Source organism: Limulus polyphemus, unplaced genomic scaffold (genome assembly GCF_000517525.1).
Source record: "Limulus polyphemus unplaced genomic scaffold, Limulus_polyphemus-2.1.2 Scaffold1940, whole genome shotgun sequence".
Classification (NCBI taxonomy): domain Eukaryota; kingdom Metazoa; phylum Arthropoda; class Merostomata; order Xiphosura; family Limulidae; genus Limulus; species Limulus polyphemus.
In genome coordinates, this window is record NW_013667550.1 from 112,291 (window position 1) to 131,221 (window position 18,931).

The 18,931-nt window shown below is 32.2% G+C and overlaps 1 protein-coding gene across 1 annotated transcript in view; it reads left to right on the plus strand.

Moving 5' to 3' along the window:
* Positions 1–18,931, plus strand: part of LOC106465425 (ovostatin-like) — a 102,649-nt gene that overhangs the window by 3,719 nt on the left and 79,999 nt on the right. The window contains exons 2-8 of the mRNA XM_022393322.1: positions 844–1,007; positions 3,048–3,245; positions 3,810–3,862; positions 7,850–7,919; positions 10,340–10,453; positions 14,218–14,302; positions 14,907–15,015. Coding sequence (XP_022249030.1) covers positions 844–1,007; positions 3,048–3,245; positions 3,810–3,862; positions 7,850–7,919; positions 10,340–10,453; positions 14,218–14,302; positions 14,907–15,015 — 793 coding nt within the window. The remainder of the gene's footprint in view (positions 1–843; positions 1,008–3,047; positions 3,246–3,809; positions 3,863–7,849; positions 7,920–10,339; positions 10,454–14,217; positions 14,303–14,906; positions 15,016–18,931) is intronic.

Below are 18,931 nucleotides of genomic sequence, written 5' to 3' on the forward strand. Positions count from 1 at the left end.
GGGGTTTCGTGGACAAGAACACAACGTTGTTTCAGGAAGATGGAGCACCGTGTCACACTGCTAGAAACACCCAAAAGTGGCAGGAAGAAAATAGTATCCAGAAGTTGCCCTGGCCGAGCCAATCTCCTGACATGAACCCCATCGAAAACCTCTGGACCATACTTGACCGGCAAGTCAAAAAACAACAACTTCGAAGAGCAATCTACTCCAAGTTTTGAAGCAATAGTGGGCGAAAATCCCACAATCTAAAATTGACGAAATAATTCTCACGATGCCTCAAAGGATCAACGAACTCCACGAAGTGAAAGGAAGATCTACTAGATATTAATTAAATTATAAATATATCAATTCATGTGAATATGACTGAAAAATTTCATTTCTTCTGAAAAGGTGGTGTCTATTTACTTGTGACCACGCTGTGTACATATCGATATCCATGTATTAAGTATTCTATATTTAGAACTATCACACTTCAAGTTAGTTTATCTTAACGATTATACTATAACTTATAGTATAAGTATAGCTACAAAGGTACGTAGAGCTTAGAAGAAAATCTAATCACTTTTAGTAATCTCTTACTAATGTAGCTTATGTGTTTTCGAATTACACCAAACTGTAGGGATTAAAATTATGATTTTGCCAACATTATTTTTATACTTTATAACTTTAGGATAATATGTAGTTATATTTTATTTATATAGCCATTTTGCTAGTTATTAAGTTAGCTCATCAGTATATGTTGCAAAAATGCAAGGTAAAGTAGTATTAGGTGTGTGTAATAATTAATTTTTTTGTATAGACTATGATCGAATATCTTAATTTTATTAATTCTTTTACTTTTAGACGACGTGGTTATGTAATTACAACACCCAAGATTCTTCATGGTGTTAAGCCTGAAGTTTGCTTAATTGTGTTTGATCCACCAGGAAGTGGCAATTTGAAAGTGTCACTTCATGAAATACCTTCAGGCACCGTTCTTGCAGAGACTTCTGACGTAATTACTCCAGGTATAAAACTGACCTATCATTTCATTGTTAATATTATTGAATGTGCTATAAATTTAAAATTATTACAATAAATGTTCGTGTTATTTTCATTTGTACTAAATGTATATTGTATTAGAGGTTGTCTGGGTAAATCTTAAATATCAGTGATGCTCTTAAGTTTACTTCTCAGAAAATTCTATTTATTCATTATTTTTAAATATATTACACATCCTGTACCATATGTGAACATGTTAGTGTAATATAGCATGTTCTGTTATATATTATATGTTAAATGAATGGCAAAGTGAACAAAATATTATGTGATGCTTGCTGAAAGTTTGTAAAGAAATGTAAATTAAGTTTTTGTACCAAATTATGTTGTCAAATCAGTATTACACTTAGACTTGTTGTTTTACATACTGTTGTAAGCTATATATTTTTTATGTAATTTATTTGTTTCCTAGAGGGCGAAGTACTAAAAAGCTCTAATATGACGTCAAGTTTTATGTATTACTTTCGAAGGTAGATAAATGGTAGGTTATAATGGTGATGTTCTGTTGAACTCTTACGGAAGTTCAGATAAGAGGGAGTTACCGACTTTATTCAAGAAATTAAAATGAACGTACGTTAGTCCTATTGTTGTTAGAGAAGTTTAGTGTTACTTGTAAACGTTGGCCTACCACTAGTTGAAACATGCAAGTCTGTAAAGGAGGATATAAAATGATTTTTCCTCCTAAAGTAGACTAGACGTTGAATTATTTTAAATATATGATTAAAACAACAACAACAAACAAATATAAGAACTAACATTATAAAAACCATACAGTTTTAGAATTTTAAGAGATATGTTGTTACCAGAGGTCAAATCCTGGAACAGTAGCTCACCCTACAACGCAAGTCTCTTAACAAATAATTCCCATCATGACCATTACAAAATACCATCATATAAACGAGCCTTCAGTGCAACATGCCTTGGCATCCTAAACTAAAGCTGCTAATTAATAAGAGTCACAACAATGATTCTACTACTAGCACAAGTAAATGTGGAAAAAAAAAGACTACTGTGACTATATCAATATATGCGCTAGACCGAACTTTTAGCCAGATTTGAGGTATTGCCATAGGTGTTCTAAATGCTATAGAGTATAGTGCCGCAATTGTTGTTTCTGACCAGATATAAACACTTTAATGTCATATACAAAAGAGCAGTTAAAGAGGAATAATCAGTTAAAAACTGGAAAAAATATTGTTGCTGTTCTTGTTGAGAAGGCAAAACATATGATACATGAAGGACTATATACTAAGTGGGCGTATCACTTTGTACAAATAAATTATAGTGTGACTGGTGTGACAATATTATGATGTTCTGAAGTTATTAATGCATTGCTGAAATATGTTTTTAATTTTTTACCCTGTAGTAACAATAATGAAAACAAGATGGCAGCACAAGGTATGATGCTATACCTTGAAATCTATATATATATCTTTGATTACATTAAAGCATACACAATAAAATTCACAGTAATTTCAATACTCTTGAAGCAAAATCGAATAAATGTTTCTCACCCTCCAGATCAGCTGATGAAATAAGTCTATAATTTGCTAAAAACAAGTTTTATGTAAATGCATTATAATTAAAATCAAACCTTGTGTGGTGCAAAATTTTAATTTAACTTAAAAAGCAGTGATATTTAGTCAAAACACTTTATATTAAAAAAAAACAGCCAGATTAGAGTGAATTGACCAGTTATATAAGTATGTTATATTTACAAAGAAAAATAGCCTAGTTACATAAAATGCCAAGCTTTGTAAATGTATTGTACAAAAAGAACCAAGCTATATAAAAATGTATGAATATGCATAGATTTAATGCAAAAATGACAAAGTTGAACAAGATACAGTTGAGGCCAAGTTTACCTCTCCTTTTTCATTGCAACAAAAACTACTAACAATATGAATAACTAAGATGATTAGAATAGCTGTGCTATTACAAAAAGGTCAAGAGATTTGTCAAATTTTATTATATAACTAATTTCTTTTGTTTTTATTTTTTCAACTCAGATGGTGGTCTGTTACTTTCTTGTTCTCGCCTGCCTGTTAATAATGTTAAAGTTAAACAGGCTGAGCTACAAGTACAAGTTGACTTCCCATTAAATCCACATTTTGAGATTAAGGAAAAAAGAGAAGTACAGATTGCTTCTGCAGGAGTACTTACTTTTATTGAAACTGACAAGTCAAAATATTCACCTGGTGAAAAAGGTATCTCTGTTTAAACAGTTTTTCGTATATATTTCTTTAATCTCTTTGTCATTATATATTAAAAAGATTCAGCATCAGTGAAGACTTGAGATAAAAATGATTTATTGAGCTGTGCCTTAAAATGTATGTTTGGAAAAAAATTCAGCATTAGTTTTTATGATACAAATATTTATTGTAAAATAAGTTTTGGATATTTGGTTTTCATAAATAAAGTAGTGAATGATAATATTTTGAAACCCAAGATACATGCTGAGTGTTTTTCTGTACCATTAAGATTTTTATTGATTTGTATGTGGTAGATCAAGGGCTTTAAGTAAAAAAATCTAAAACAAATAACAAATTTAATGAGTTGTAGTCGTCATACATATTTATTTTGATTTTCGTAATGAAGCTACCTTTTAATTTATATTAATTAAAACCAGTTAAGATTGGTAATATGGAACTTTTAGGTTTTTTTCTTCATTTTATGATGACTTAATGTTGATTGGATTGTTCTTTGTTTTTCAGTTTTATGAAAAATCCTGTTATGTTGTAATATATATATATAGTTTTTGTCTTTTTCAGTTCACATTATTGCTTTATGCATTGATGTCGATCTGTATCCTGTCCAAAAACAGGTAGTTTCATCTATGAATTTTTACAATTTACAAGTTTAGGAATTTATTTATACTTAATGTTACTCATGTCAGGTTTTTTCAATTCACTACTTTTAAGTTACTTTAGGTTAGTTATATATTTTATAAATCTGTGCATATTTTAAAAATCACAACAACAAAAGTTTTGTATGTTGTCTCATAGCCCCTGATAGAGGATTGTGTTAGACAGGACTCAGTTAGGAGGCAAAATTAGCTGGAATAAAACTTGATTCACTTTGTTGAATAATTAGATTTGTTTGTTTCAGCTCAGAAGATAGTGTATAGTAAATGATGAGCACTTTTATAAGTAACAAGCAAAATGGTGGATTTTTATTAGTTTACAATTGAAGTTTTGTCTGGCAAAGCTTATGAAGTGTCACATGGTAAGATATACAAATACATATAACTTAAGGAAAATAAGAGACCTGTTGATTCATCTAGGCCATCCCACCTACTAAACAAAAATGAAAACAAAACACTTAAAGCCAGCATTTATCATTCAGATGTTTATCAAGCCTTCCCTTAAACTAATTGCATCCACCACATCTGAAGCCAACCACCCTCTTAGAAAAATAAAGCTGTCTTAACTGAAGATGACTTCTAGTCTGCTAAACTTTATATCCCCTAGTCTTAATATTCTCACCATATAGTATTAAAAAGATGATACATTAAATACTATCAATTTCCATAACAATCTAAAACACCTCAATCAGATCACCTTTAACTCTCCTTTTTTCAAGATAAAATAATTTAAAAGATCTTAATCTGTCCTCATATGACACCTTTCTATCTCAAGTATCAACATGGTAGCCCTCCTTTGAACCATTTCCAACAGTTCAATGTCCTTTTTAAAGTAAAGAGCCATTACTGAACACAATACTTCAAATGTGGCCCAACCAATACCTATACATTGACATAACCTTTGTAGACTTTTATTCATTATTTCTTTAGATACCATATAAAATCCTATTTGCCCTGCCACTAGAAACACAACATTGCTTAGATGGCCTAAGAGACTGTTCATTTGAACACCAAGATTATTTTCTTTGATAGCACTCTTAATGTTATTGCCATCAAAATTATACTCATAATTCAAATTATGATATCCCACATATATTACTTTGCATTTATTATACTTATACTTTACTTTTGTAAAGCAGCTGCATCCTCCTCACAGCTTGTAATACCTAAAACCACAATATTATCAGCAAATTTAAATAACTGATTGACCATTCCTTCATCTATGTCATTGATGTAAGTCAAAAAGAGCAAAGGTCCTAACACTGAACCCTGAAGTACCCCACTTGTGGCAATAATCCAGTTTGATTGAACTCTATTTATAACAACCCTCTGCTTTCTGTCATCCAACCAGTTTTCTATCCCATGGGTCAACCTATCCCCCACACCCACAAGAATAATATTTTTACAAGCCTTTTATGTGGCACCTTGTCAAATACTTTTTGAAAATACAGATATACCAAGTCCACACCCATATTTACATAAACAGTAATTTCTTTAAAGAATGTCAAAAGATTAGCAGACCTGCCAACTCTCACAATTTAGGTGTAATTGTTCTGATTTCTTTCATTTTAAGCCTGTACAAATTGTTGTGTTATTTTACGATCTTCTGTGAAATTTTGGAATTTTTTCACCAATATCTTTTTCAACTAATAATTTTCTGGAAATAATTCTCTGCTCTCTGTTTTGCATCTCAATCTTACAAATGCTTCAAATAGTTTATTAAAAAAGTGTGTAAGTAGTAAGCATCTAAGGTGCGCTGATCATTTTGAGAAGAAAAAACATGGTTCTGCTTCGCCCCCCAAAAAGTTCAATAATATTGTATCATCCTCAAAGGGTATGAATTATACAAGATGTACAATTTGTGTTTGTGATTTTTCCATTGCTCATGGAGGTGAAAATGACATCAGAAAACATCTCAACACTACTAAACACCAGCAAAATGTTTTGAGGGCATCTGGAATTAATAATTTTTTGTAAAATCTGATATCAAATCAGAAAATAATGTGATCAGTGCGGAATGCTTATTCACCTTCTTTGGCAGTTTCGGACTATGCTTAAAAACTTTTTTATCAAAATGTTTCTGGATTTGGAAATAGCTAAAAGATACAGATGCTCCAGAACCTAAACCTCTGCAATAGTTGGAGATATGGCCAGCAGTGCAACTGAGTGAATTGTGAATAACATTAAAACTAGGGCTTGCAATTTGTCCACTGATGACAGTAATGATGTTGACAGCAAACTGTAGTAACACACTTCAATGACAACAAGGAAAAGGTACTAAATCACAATTTAATTGGAAAATCAAATGGTGAGAATACTGCAGGACTCCTTCAAGAAGAACTAGCCTCAAAGTCCTTAAAGTGGGAAAATTGTGTATCATTAGCTTTTGACAACACAAATGTGATGTTGGGGAAAAAAAGGAGTTGCAGGTTATCTTCTGAAACTTAATAAACTTCTCTAGATCAGTTTTTCTTGGAAATGTCAAGCCTTTAACTTATTTACAATAATTATCATCAGGGTTAGGTTTTGCTGTTTTATTCTGTGACAAAAACTTTCTGTCTGTTAATACAATGTTATTTTCAGAAATATATCTGAAATTTGAAAATGCTAATTGAAGTTTGGAACTTGGGTGTAATAATGTAATCTATTAAAGTGATGTGATAAATTCTGATTGAATCTCATATCATAAACTAGATAAGTTTCATTATTGACAGAAGGCAAAAAATTTATACTTATTTGTTAAGAAATTAATGGATATAAACACACACACACACACATATATATATATATACCCTGTGGTAATTCTGCTGATGGAAGCTGTAATTTCCTGATTTATATATAACTTACACTAGTTTTACACTTAGACCTATTTTCTTCCATCTGAGGCAAAATACTAAAATATAAGTAAAGGCATTGTGGTACATACTGTTTCTTGAATCATGTTCGAACCACAATCATATACAGTCAGTACTGGAACTTGGATTTTCTTTTTCTATCATAATAGCTAGACTAAATTCTTAAGAAGCTAGTATTTAGGTCTAGGAATAAATGTAAACCAAATGTAACTTTTCTTCAAATAATATCAAGATTTAAGTGGGAAATATTTAGAAAGGAAGGAATTTTTTTAGTGCTTCAAAATATAAAAGTTTTTATGTAATAGCAAAGTGCATTTTATACATTTACCAACATGAAGTAAATATTGTATTATTGTTAATAAGAAAATTTGTTGAAAAGAATTCTGTTTAGGTTCAAGGCTAGTTTTATGAGAATAAATTAACTCAAATTTTGTTCCTACTAAAACTTCACTTTAATAAATTTTTCAGGTTTTGTTATTAGATAACAAAGAAAAATTGTGATTGTTCATAAACAGAATAATATATTTCCCTTAAAAGGGATTTAATGTCCACAAAAAGATATCTATAAACTACACATATTCAGCTAAACTAATAGTGTATATTGCAAATGCAGAGAAATATTTAACTATTGTCATGCACAGTATGATGGATGGAACCACAACCAGTTTAGCAAGTCAAAATATTGGGGAAATAATCTATCACTTTTGTTTGACATTTTTGAAAATTTTATAATACAAAATGCTGGTTATTCATCTTTATTTCTTCAAATATTAAATTGCTATTGATTGGTAAACATATATTAAGGAGATGTTCAAGGTTTATGATATATACAGTTGTGGTCAATATACTGTATGAGCATAACATATCTAAATACTGTAATGGATGTAAACTAGATAATGAATAATAGTTTTGAAATACTCATGTATTTGCAACATAATTTTGTGTTTGCCTGTCTAGTTTGTAGTTTTTTAGCACAGTGTATTAATATCAATGATTTTATCTCTATCACAATAAACTTAACTACCTTGAATATGAATAATTATTGGAATGGATAGTGGATGATTGTAAAAATGAAATGTCATTGCTTTTTCAGTTGAATGTGAAAGTGGAAGATCCTGAAGGGACCAAAATAGCAGAATGGTTAAACGTAACAACAAGAAAAGGTACTTTAAGGTTAATTAATAAATAATTTCCAACATCCATTTGAAGACTGCACTACATATTGTACAACATTTAAATCTAAAGTAATTAAACACGTACTTCATTAATTACAAAATCAAAGCAATCAGGCTAAATATATTCAAGGAGAACAATACTTTTATTCATAGCACCTCTGTAAGTCTCAAGTAGACTCATACATCTTATTGACCAGTGTTATTTTTTTGTAATAGACTGTTAAACAAGTATTACTTTCTGTGCAAATTGTATACTTTTGATATAAATATTTTATCATTATCATTTAATTTTTAGCAGAAACCAAATTAGTGAATAAACCAAATAAAAAATGTGAACTATATTTACTAGTGCTCTTTCTTTGTCGATCCCTAATTTTCATTCTTAGTACAACCATAGGTGACCCTCATCTCATGTAAAATCAGAACTATGATCATAGTATAACACCTGAGTACACTTTAAAATGATGTTAATAAAGTTAATAAATATAATATTTTCCACAGTGTTAATGATGTTCTAAACATTGTAGCTATCATTAACAGCATTTTTAGGCCCTCTAGCTGCAATCTTCTAGGTATTATAATCATTTGGCTAATACAAAATATCTTGTAGATATTTTACTATGAAACTTCACCTAATAGTTTGGAAAGCAAAGGTCAGAACTCCCTTTTAGCTACTGATTTTATAGCTGCCCTAAATTTAATACTCTATCCTTCATTCCCAACCATAGTGACTTACAGTTTGATGTCCCCACTATGACCATATGTAGGAGTGCATTAGACATTCAGGTTTTGGCTCCACTTCCTCTGCTGGAACTGATAAGTTTTTCACAATACCCTCTTAATGTGTGCAACTTCAACTCACCTATATTGCTTCTTGGTCAAGTCATTGTTTCAGAGTGTCATCAGTGATAAATAATTTTAGCTTATGAATGTGTTCTATGTAATATTGCATGCCACATGATCATAGTTTGATGGATTGAATCTTTTCAGCACAAGATAAACTCCAGTTCAACCAGAACTTAGGGTTTTATACATTGTTAGTTTATACTAGAATCACATATACAGAGTCCTTGCTTGAATTGATGACTTGAAAACTCATGTATCTACTAATGTGGATCTCAGCTGCTCCGCTTGATCTTGTGGACACTCTTGGTAAATCATGCAATATACTGGGAAAATAACTTTCCTTTGAAACAGTAACATGTTCAGAGAACAGCCAGTAGACTATTGCTGTGTTGTATGGTATGTCCTCATTATATATGGCAGATGCCAATCCCAGTCATTTCAGTTAAAGCTCACAAACTAAGATAGTATACACTTCACAGTTTGAACAATATATTTAGTCTATTCATCAGATTGACGATAATAAGATGATGTACTTTACCATGATTAGAATTGTTACACTACTCAGTAAACAACCAAAGGTTTAAATTTTGCTTATCGATCAGCATGAATGTCCAAAACAAATTATCTGCTGTTCAGCTAATGTTTTAGCCAGTGTTTGAGCTGAAATATCATGCATCGTGTAAGCTTTGGTCCACTTTTTTTTTGACTAATTGATTTCTGATAGAACATAATGATTACTATTGTTTGGTTCAGCAGTGCCTAATTCTACTCCATACAGTTCAGAAACTATGAACTTTGTTAGAGTTTTTTTCTGGTCTGGACAACTCTTACTTTGAGCTATACTTTACACTTCTGCAGGAATGTGGCCAGATTATATGTATCCAACTCCATAGGTTGACTTTAGGGTGAGACACTCCCTATGCTTCAGATCTTTGTATTTTATAACATTCAGATAATATCAGATTTCAGAGACATCAGAATAATAGCTGCATCACAGATTGAGATCCAAGCTTGTGCAAGTCATAGAGACAGCATAGTACTCCCTCCTATACTTCTAGTTCTTCAAACAACCACCAAAAGTTATGGGTTTCTGTGCTCAGTCACCAATGTGTGTGATGGTCATGCTTTATCTTGCTGTATGCCAAGTAGTGCTAAAGCCAAATCTATGTTGTTTAATTGTTCTTCTCAAAGCTTCTGTGTCATTATTTTTGGTATCCATTCATTCATGTAATCCTCATTAGTAAGGTGGTATATTCTCCCAGATGATACTTTACTTTTTTGAAAAACTGGAAAGCTTTTACCTGCCAGAGACAGTTTGTGTGTATTTTTATATTGCTTGCCTGGTTGGTGTTGTACAATGAAGTTCTACTGTTACAAGTACAGTTTTTTAAATTCTGGAGACATTTTAGGGATGCTTACTGTACCTTATCAAAAAATTCTCTATCATATAAATAGTGGCAAAAGTGCTTGACAGTTACTGAAACTACAAGTAGTTTTTTCTTAGTTTGGCAGTAAAATATTTGAAAATCAGTGTAATATTTTTTGTTTTATTTTCTGAACAGGAATTTTTACCCAAGGATTACTGCTACCCCAAGAACCAGTGCTGGGCTTTTGGAAAATAATTGCAGAATTAGACAACAGAATTACAGAAGCAACATTTGATGTTGATGCCATTGGTAAACTTTTCTGAAATCTATATAAAAGGATGCATATTATACTGATATTGTTTTTAAATTTTGTGGTTACACAAAATATATGTGTAATAATTTTTTTTCTTAACATGTACATGCAAATCTTCACAAGGACATTAACTACCTGCAGAGAAAGTTTTGAAGAAATGTATTTTTTAATACACATTAATATGGAATTTTTTCCAACTTATGTGTATTTAAAAGGGTCCTTAAGGTAGTAAGTGAATAGTATGATACCAACTCAGTGAAAATACTCAGTAGAACTATTTGATCTTTTAATGTAGAAGCATTTAAAAAAGAATTTCTTGTAAATTTCAGCTTAATGAAGCATGTCTTGTCTGTCATCATTAGTATCTGATGAAAAAACTTTCTAAACTTAAATTTAATATATATATATATATGTGTGTGTGTGTAACCCTATCCAATCTTAAGCATTACAAATTAAATCCAAATAATGTGTATTTTCTTTGTTTTGTTTTTCTCCCATGGATGGTCAGAAATGTTTCTTTATTTTATCAGTCTTTTAACTTTGGGTGTCACAGATAATTGAAGTAAAACACATCTTATTATGTTTTTTTTTTAATATTACTTGTGATGAATCTGGTCACAAAATCAGTTATCGAATGTTAAATATTCCACTATTCACCCTCAAACTATAATTTGAGAATCAATTCTGTGTTTCATGAGTTTGTTATTTTGAAAGTATGCAGTTGTCAGATTAATTTCAGGTTTTAAGGGTAAATGACTAAATGTAAGGGTGTTTGCAACACTCATAAACACTGTAACTTATTGTTCATAATGAAATTATCTGACTCAACTTAGACAAATGATTGTTGGTGTACATATTTAACAATTTAAAATGTTCAGCATGCCACAAACACTTTAAAACTGTTTTAGTGGATTTAAAGTATTAAATTACTAAAGCCTTTATGTTTGTGATATTAGGTTCCTAAGAACAAAATAAGTCATTGTTTTGTAACTTTAATAAGGGATTTGTATAAACTTTGTTAATAGTGAGTGATGATTCTTGGAAGTCAAATAATTACCCCAAATCCCTGTTTAAAATGTTAAACTTTTTTAATCATCTTACATGTTATGGTTATGGAATGAACACCTACTATGAGCATTATTACATGTAAGAAGTGATCATGTTATAGGCATAAACTATTTACAATGAATTATAGTATACAGATATGAATTATGATTGCACAACTCTTACATTATGAAAATAAAGACAAACTATCTTACTACAATATCAGTAATGTAATGACTAGTGTTTCTATAATAAATCAGCAATAAAAAGTCCAATGCAATATCTTACCTCACAAAAAATATCCTCAACTTATACTGCCCGATATTGGTGCAAATTTTTGCTTGCCACTAGCCTTGACACTCCAACTTATTTCTGCATACTAATACGCAAATGACTATGCAGCAACCCTCCACCAGAAGAAGTGCAACCCCTATTGTAACTATCACCCTCTCTAATCTTGCACATGTTAGCTACTTTTTGATTGGCAGTCTTCTTATCCACAAGTTTTTAGTTTCTTAATTTTTCTACTTTAGTTACGTTGTTCTTTACCATTTTCATTCTCTTTTATGGAAAGTTACAAATTATTTTATATATCATATTTTCTCTTTCAATTTCCTGAGTTATGCACATGTAGTTTCAGGTGGTCACGACTACAACTCCTGTTACAACTGCAGCAGAATTGCTGACCATGTTCAATGGGAACCACAATTCTTGGCCCATGAAGTGATGGCTCTGGTCCAACAAGAGTTGACTACTTTCATGCAATAATCATAACACACTGATGATTGTTTTATCATGGTTTTCAGTGATCAGAAAGTTTTGGATTTGGACAGCCTTTTCTTCCCTTCTGAATAGGCCTCTCAGTCATGTGTTATTTTGGGTGACTGGGCAAGTCACCCAACCTCTTTCTCATTTAGTGGATTTGATTATTAAGGTATACTATGCTCTGTCTTTATCTCATGTTTCCTATGTTCCACCCCTGACCTTCTAGGGGACTAGGCCTTGGGACATTATTTAGTGTTTCCTCCTTCCCTAGATAATGGGGATCATGCAAGTCCTTTTGGAGAGCATTTGAATGCTGGGGTCAGTATGCCTTGACCCTCACAAACTGTGGAAGATCATGCTTTTGATTATCATCGTCCTGACTTTCCTTATTTGGACACATGGCATTTGGTGTTGTCTCTCTCTTAGTGGGGATCAGACCCCAATAATTCTATTACGTTTTCCCGTATTTGCCTTACTCTGACCATACCTTTCAGTTCAATTTGCCCACATTTGGCAGTTGATCTATGGGTTCTGAAAGTCGTTTCAATAAGTCTGGTCCTCTAATTCTATTCATTTACCCCTCTGTCTCAAAATACTGTTTCCTTCCGTCCTCCTCAGGATCCCGTTTTTTGCCTGCATGATTTATTCCAGAGGCCTTTGTTTCCACTGTTCTATGGATGTATAGCTTCTTCTTGCCTACTCACAAGATGACTCAGTTCTACATCCTCAATTTCTTTTCCAGGACACTTTTCTGGTGGGTTGGCTTGTCAAAGTGGAGTAATTTTCTCCTCATACCCACACAAATTTTTGATTCATCTTGGGATGTTTTTCATCTCCCCCCTAGGTTGGACTCTACTTGCTCCAGTTCAGTTGCAAGCTATGAAAAGTCTCATATGTAGTTTCTCATCCCCTCCTTCTACTGTGTGAGAGGTTCTCTCTTTTTTGGAGTCTTGGGCTTCTCTTGAAGCCCTCATTCCTCTTAAAGTGACCTCATGTATCATCTTCAGTGGGATTTGATAAACCAATGGAGACTTGTTCAGGATCCCTTAGATGCCCCTCATATCCTTCCCCCTTCCTCAAAGACTTTCTTTGACTGGTGGTTAGATTGTTACAATACTACCATGGATGTTCCTCTTCCTTCTTCTTGTCCAGAATGTCAACTTTTAAGGATGCTTTTTTTCCCAGTTTGGGGGTGTATCTCAGCACTCAGTATGTTTCTAGGTAATGGTATCCATGTAAATCCACTCCCCATATCAATCTTGGAATGTCTTTCTGTTTGACGGGCTTTCCTTTATTTCCTGCGGGCTTCTAGGGGTCGGTTGGTGATGGTTCACTCCAATGTCTCTATGATAGTCTTGTACATCACTGGCTCTACACTGATTCAATGTGGGATTTTAGCTTTTTTATGAGAGGAGGTAAGGTATCGTATCAGAAGTTAACATTTTCCTAAACTGAAAATGTATTTCTGATAGATACTTACCTCCTTTCACATTTCCCACCCTTCCTCCCCACTTCCAGTGTAGTTTGGTTTGATGTGACCAATCTCGAGGTGGTTAACATGTGCAAGATTAGAGAGGAGTGATAGTTACAATAGTGGTAGTATCATATTAATGGAGGTTTGCTGTACAGTCATTTGCATGTTAGTATGAGAAATAAATGGGAGTATCAAGAAGAGTGGTGAGCAAAAATTTGCACCAGTAAAGGGCAGTATAAATTGAGAAGGCTATTTGTGAGAGAGGTAAGTATCTATTGGAATTACATTTTCTATTTAGGAAAAGGTTAACATCTCCTTTATCTAACCTTCGTTGATCTTCTTTTTTTTTCTGCTAATTATAGGTGTATTATTTACATTTGTAATTCTTTTATTCAGTACATTTATTACATTTTTAACAAACATTAATTTGCTTAGTTTATTTTAATTTCAAACAAGTTAATTATTTCCATCTTTTAGCTCCCACAAAATTTCATATTGTTGTTAGTCCTCCTCCATATGTGCTGGCGGATGCTGACCATTTTACATGGAAGATTTGTGCCAAGTATGTATTGACATTGATAATTAGCCATATTGTTTTCTCACCAGTTAATTTTTTATGAATAGATATTAGGTATGAGTAACTTTATTTTGGATAATTGAGATACCTGAAAGGTTAAAACTCTTTCAAATGTTGTTTATTATAATAATTTTTTACTGGAATATTTTTTCTCATTAGATTAGGTACATTCATTTATAGCATTAGATGTAAAATAAGCATTTAATAAATTTAATAATTTTTAGCTACAGCATAGCAGTTCATAGAATGGTTCTGAGTTTTTTTTCCAAGTACAAACTTTTAGCTCATAGCTCCATCTCTTAACCAATATGAGATCTAATTATAGCCACAGCTATTGAGGGTACCCTGTTGTTTGTGATATAACTACATTTATTGTAAGATAATACAGTTAAATTATTAAGTTTTGGAATGATATTCTTCAAAGCATTTGGAGAGTCTTCTGAAATTATTACATACATACTTCTGAGTTCATTATATATAGACTTGTCTGATAATTTTTTACAAGTAGCAATATCACAAGTTACTTTCTTTTTACAAAAATGCTTCAAAGATCAGATTAATTGAGAGAGAATTTTAATTCATTTTCTAGGCATATTTATGGTGAGAATGTTGAAGGTACTCTTAAGGCATTTGTCACCTATGTGCCATTTTCTAAAGAAGCATCTATCAGTTTACCATTCTTTAACCATGAAGAAGATGTAAGTAAATTGTTTTATGAATAATTCTTATACTGTTTCTTCTTCTGATATTTTAAAAATCTTTTGGCATAATTTTAGAAAAACAAGTTTATTTTAGAGTAAGTCATTAGTGAAAATGGGAAGAGTTACCACTGATGGCTGTAGCTGTTTATACATCACCCCTAGCGAAGTTATAGCCTGCCTTCTCTACTATGGCAAGCAGATTAGAGAATATCATATCAATCCTGATCAAAGTGTCATTGTTACATAAAATAACAGATTTTCCTTCCTGGATGTGCATTTTTGAAAGAATACTTCTTTTGTGTTGTACCTGTAAGAATTGTGTATGCATGGTTTATTTCATTATTCATTATGTTGTGCATCCCATAAAATTATATTCTGACTGCATCTAATGTAAACAGAGATTGTGATTCTGATGCAACTGATTTTACCCAATTTCATTTTAATCTTGAATTGTTACTAACTTTAAAGTTAACTTGAGGATAAGCCTAAGATAAGACTGGGAGAGGGGGGCTGTGATATGAAAATACCACATATTTCACACTCCTATAATGCATATTTCATAATGCAAACGTTTAAGTTATCTCTAAAGCTATACCTTGTAATGTTCTAAATTTGGTCAAATTCCTTTGCCCTATTTAAACCCTAGGTATTACATATTGAAGCTCCGGTCATGAAAATTTTCTTGCATTTTATGGAATAGTTCTATCACGTCCTATCTTATTTGGTGTATGTGGGAATGCTATATGGCTGTCACATGAAACAGAGATATATTCAGTTACTTGTGATCCAATTTTTCTGATTGGTTAGTCGTGGGGAGTGTGTGGAATGTGAGAGCAATTTGCCGTTTTCATCCAGTCTAGTTTCTGACTTAAAAGAACTAGGACCAGCTGATGGAGTTTTGTCCCTGTCTCAATGTTTAACAGTTTTAGCCTACTGATCATGCATATTCTTTCTCAATTTAGTTTCATATAAAATTTGTTTTGATTTCCATGTTATCAAAATACAGTTTTCTTTCTTTACTTTGCATTTTAATGCAGTTTATCTACTCTTAATTTATTACATGGTGATCAGCCATTCATCTGCCTTGTGTTTATGTTTAATTAATAAAGTGTTTGGTTTTGTTCAGCTCAACACTGATTTTTCCCATTTATAACATATTGCTACACCTATCCTTCCAGAAGGTCAGGTAACTGTGTGTTTGATTAAACCTTTAACAGCTGAAGTACCATACAACAGACGACTGAATGTAAATATAATCACATTACTTTTTATGGAATTTGTTTCTTTTTACACATTTACTGTGGATATTGAGTAGATGTTAAGATATGTAGTAAATATAAAATGTGTCTTTATACTATGTCATGTATATAAATAATGATGTATGCTGATGGAGTTGCGTGTATATGTGTTGTAGTTATAGATCTAAAGTATAACAACTCTAACTCCTGGAAAATAACAATCAATGAGTATTTGTTTCTGGTGGATACTGTAGGAACTTATGATAATCCAAATGAAATGATAAAGCAAAGTTTAAAGTTACTTGAAAATTCTGACATGGACATTGTTTGGTGTGGTAGAAACTTTTAAAAGCTCTTCTTTTTTTTCCATTGTACGTTCTACAGCAGTTTGGGGTTTGGCATGGCCTGGTGATTAGAGTGCAATCTGGGGATTATAGGTTTGAATCCTGTTACTAAATATACATGCCCTTTCAGCCATGGGGACATTATAATGCACTGTAAATCCCACTATTTGTTATTAAAAGGGTGGTGTTACCTTCCTCTAGTCTATCACTTCAATATTTGGGATGAGTAGTGCAGGTAGCCTATGTGTAGCTTTGTTTGAAATTCAACTAACAAACAATACAGCATTTAAACTGCACATAAATCTGCTGTGAACTCCCACCAGTTATTCTGTTTAAATATTTAAAAATGAAAAATATTTTTTCTTTATCATTTTATTACCTAAAAATCCTAATCCAGTAGATGACCTTTCCTCTCCTCTCTCTCCTTGGCTGGCGACAAAAATTTCATTGTATCAAGTTTTTTTTCCTATTCAGAGTTTCTTTCTTGGCTGAAAGAGCCCTCCTCTTTTTGTTCATCCAAAAATTTCCTAACCCAGCATGGCCAAATGGTTAGGGTGCTTGACTCACAATCTGAGGGTCATGGGTTTGATTCCCTGTCCCACCAAACATGCTTGCCCTTTCAGCTGTTGGGTCATTATAATGTGATAGTTAATCCCACTATTCATTTGTAAAAGAGTAGCCCAAGAGTTGTCAGTGAGTGATGATGATTAGCTGCCTTCCCTCTAGTCTTTCGCTACTAAATTAAGGATGGCTAGTGCAAATAGCCCTCATGTAGCTTTGCATGAAATTGAAAACAAACAAAACAAGCCAAAAATTTCCAGTATATTCTTTTTTTTTTAACCCATTAACTGCCGATTTGCCATATAGGGTACAGTCTGCAGTATACAGCTCTCAAAAATTCCACATGCATTTAAAGCAGCAACAGTCAAAGGTTTAAAATACAACAACTGTACCGAGTGCTTCTGTTTGCCAGGCACCATTGCAATCGCATATATGAGAGCCTTTAGACAATGTTTCATGAGATCTTTTTACAATTCCATCAAAAGAATGACATGATATCCACTATTTTTACATGTCACAGGAGTGATTTAGAAAGAATAAGAGCAATACAGTATTATTAGATTTATTGAAAATAATCTTTGGTCCTATTTTTTTGCAGATTTTTCTTTCATTGCAAAAAAAAAAGTTATTTTGACCTCCAGTGACCCCAATTTTATGCATACACAAAATACTTTGACTAGTCTCTTGATCACCATTCACTGGGTTTATGACCTGACATGCATGAACTATATTTTTGTCCATTGTATTGTATGGTTCATTATAAATATTTTATTTAAACTATTCAATAAAAATGTAATGATACTTCAGCAATTTAAAATATAAGATGTGCTCATTAACACTTTTAAAATGTATTTCAAGAACTTTAACTATGACATAGTTGTGTCACCTTGTCAAACTACTTTATGAACATTTTCTACCCCATATTTCAGGGATCAGGTCAAGGTGACTGTAATTTTGTCAGAGTAACTATAACTGAGGAAAAAAGTGCTAACAGCCTCATGGACTGTTTGACAGGGTCTGTTTAAAAACCCTCATTTATTTTTCAAATGCAAAGCACTGCATAACATAAGTAACACAGAAAAAAGGTTAATATTACATATAGTGATACTGGAAACTAAGGAAATCTCTAACTAAATGCTGAAAATGAATACAATAAGTTTTTCAGCAACTCTTTCAGTATAAAATATTTCGTTATGCTCCCTCTATGGGTTATCACAAGTCTAAGATAATCATCGTATTTAATATAACATAACATTTTGGAACAACATGGGACCTATTGATCCATCTCGGCTGTCACATCCTCGAAACTAAACTAAAATTATTAATAATTTTAAAAAAATCTTAAAGCCAGCCATTATCATTCATATACTTATCAAGCTTTCTCTTAAACTCACTTAAATCTACTGCTTCCACAACATCCAAAGGCAATCCATTCCATAGGTCAACCACCCTGTTAGAAAATAAAACAGTCTTATCTGAAAATGACTCCTACCTTGCCAAAATTTATATTTGTGTCTCCAAGTCCTACTATTTTTGCCGTTAAGTATGAACAAAAATGATACATTGACATTATCAATTCCTTTTCAATCTTAACACCTCAATCAGATCCCCCTCTAACTCTTTTTTTTTTTAAGAGAAAACAGTTTCATATGACAACCCCTCCATCCCAGACACCATTCTAGTAACCCTCCTCTGAAAAGAGGAGTAACATTAGGCAACTTCCAATCCTTTGGTACCTGCCCACTTTTCAAGGACTTACAAAAAATAGTA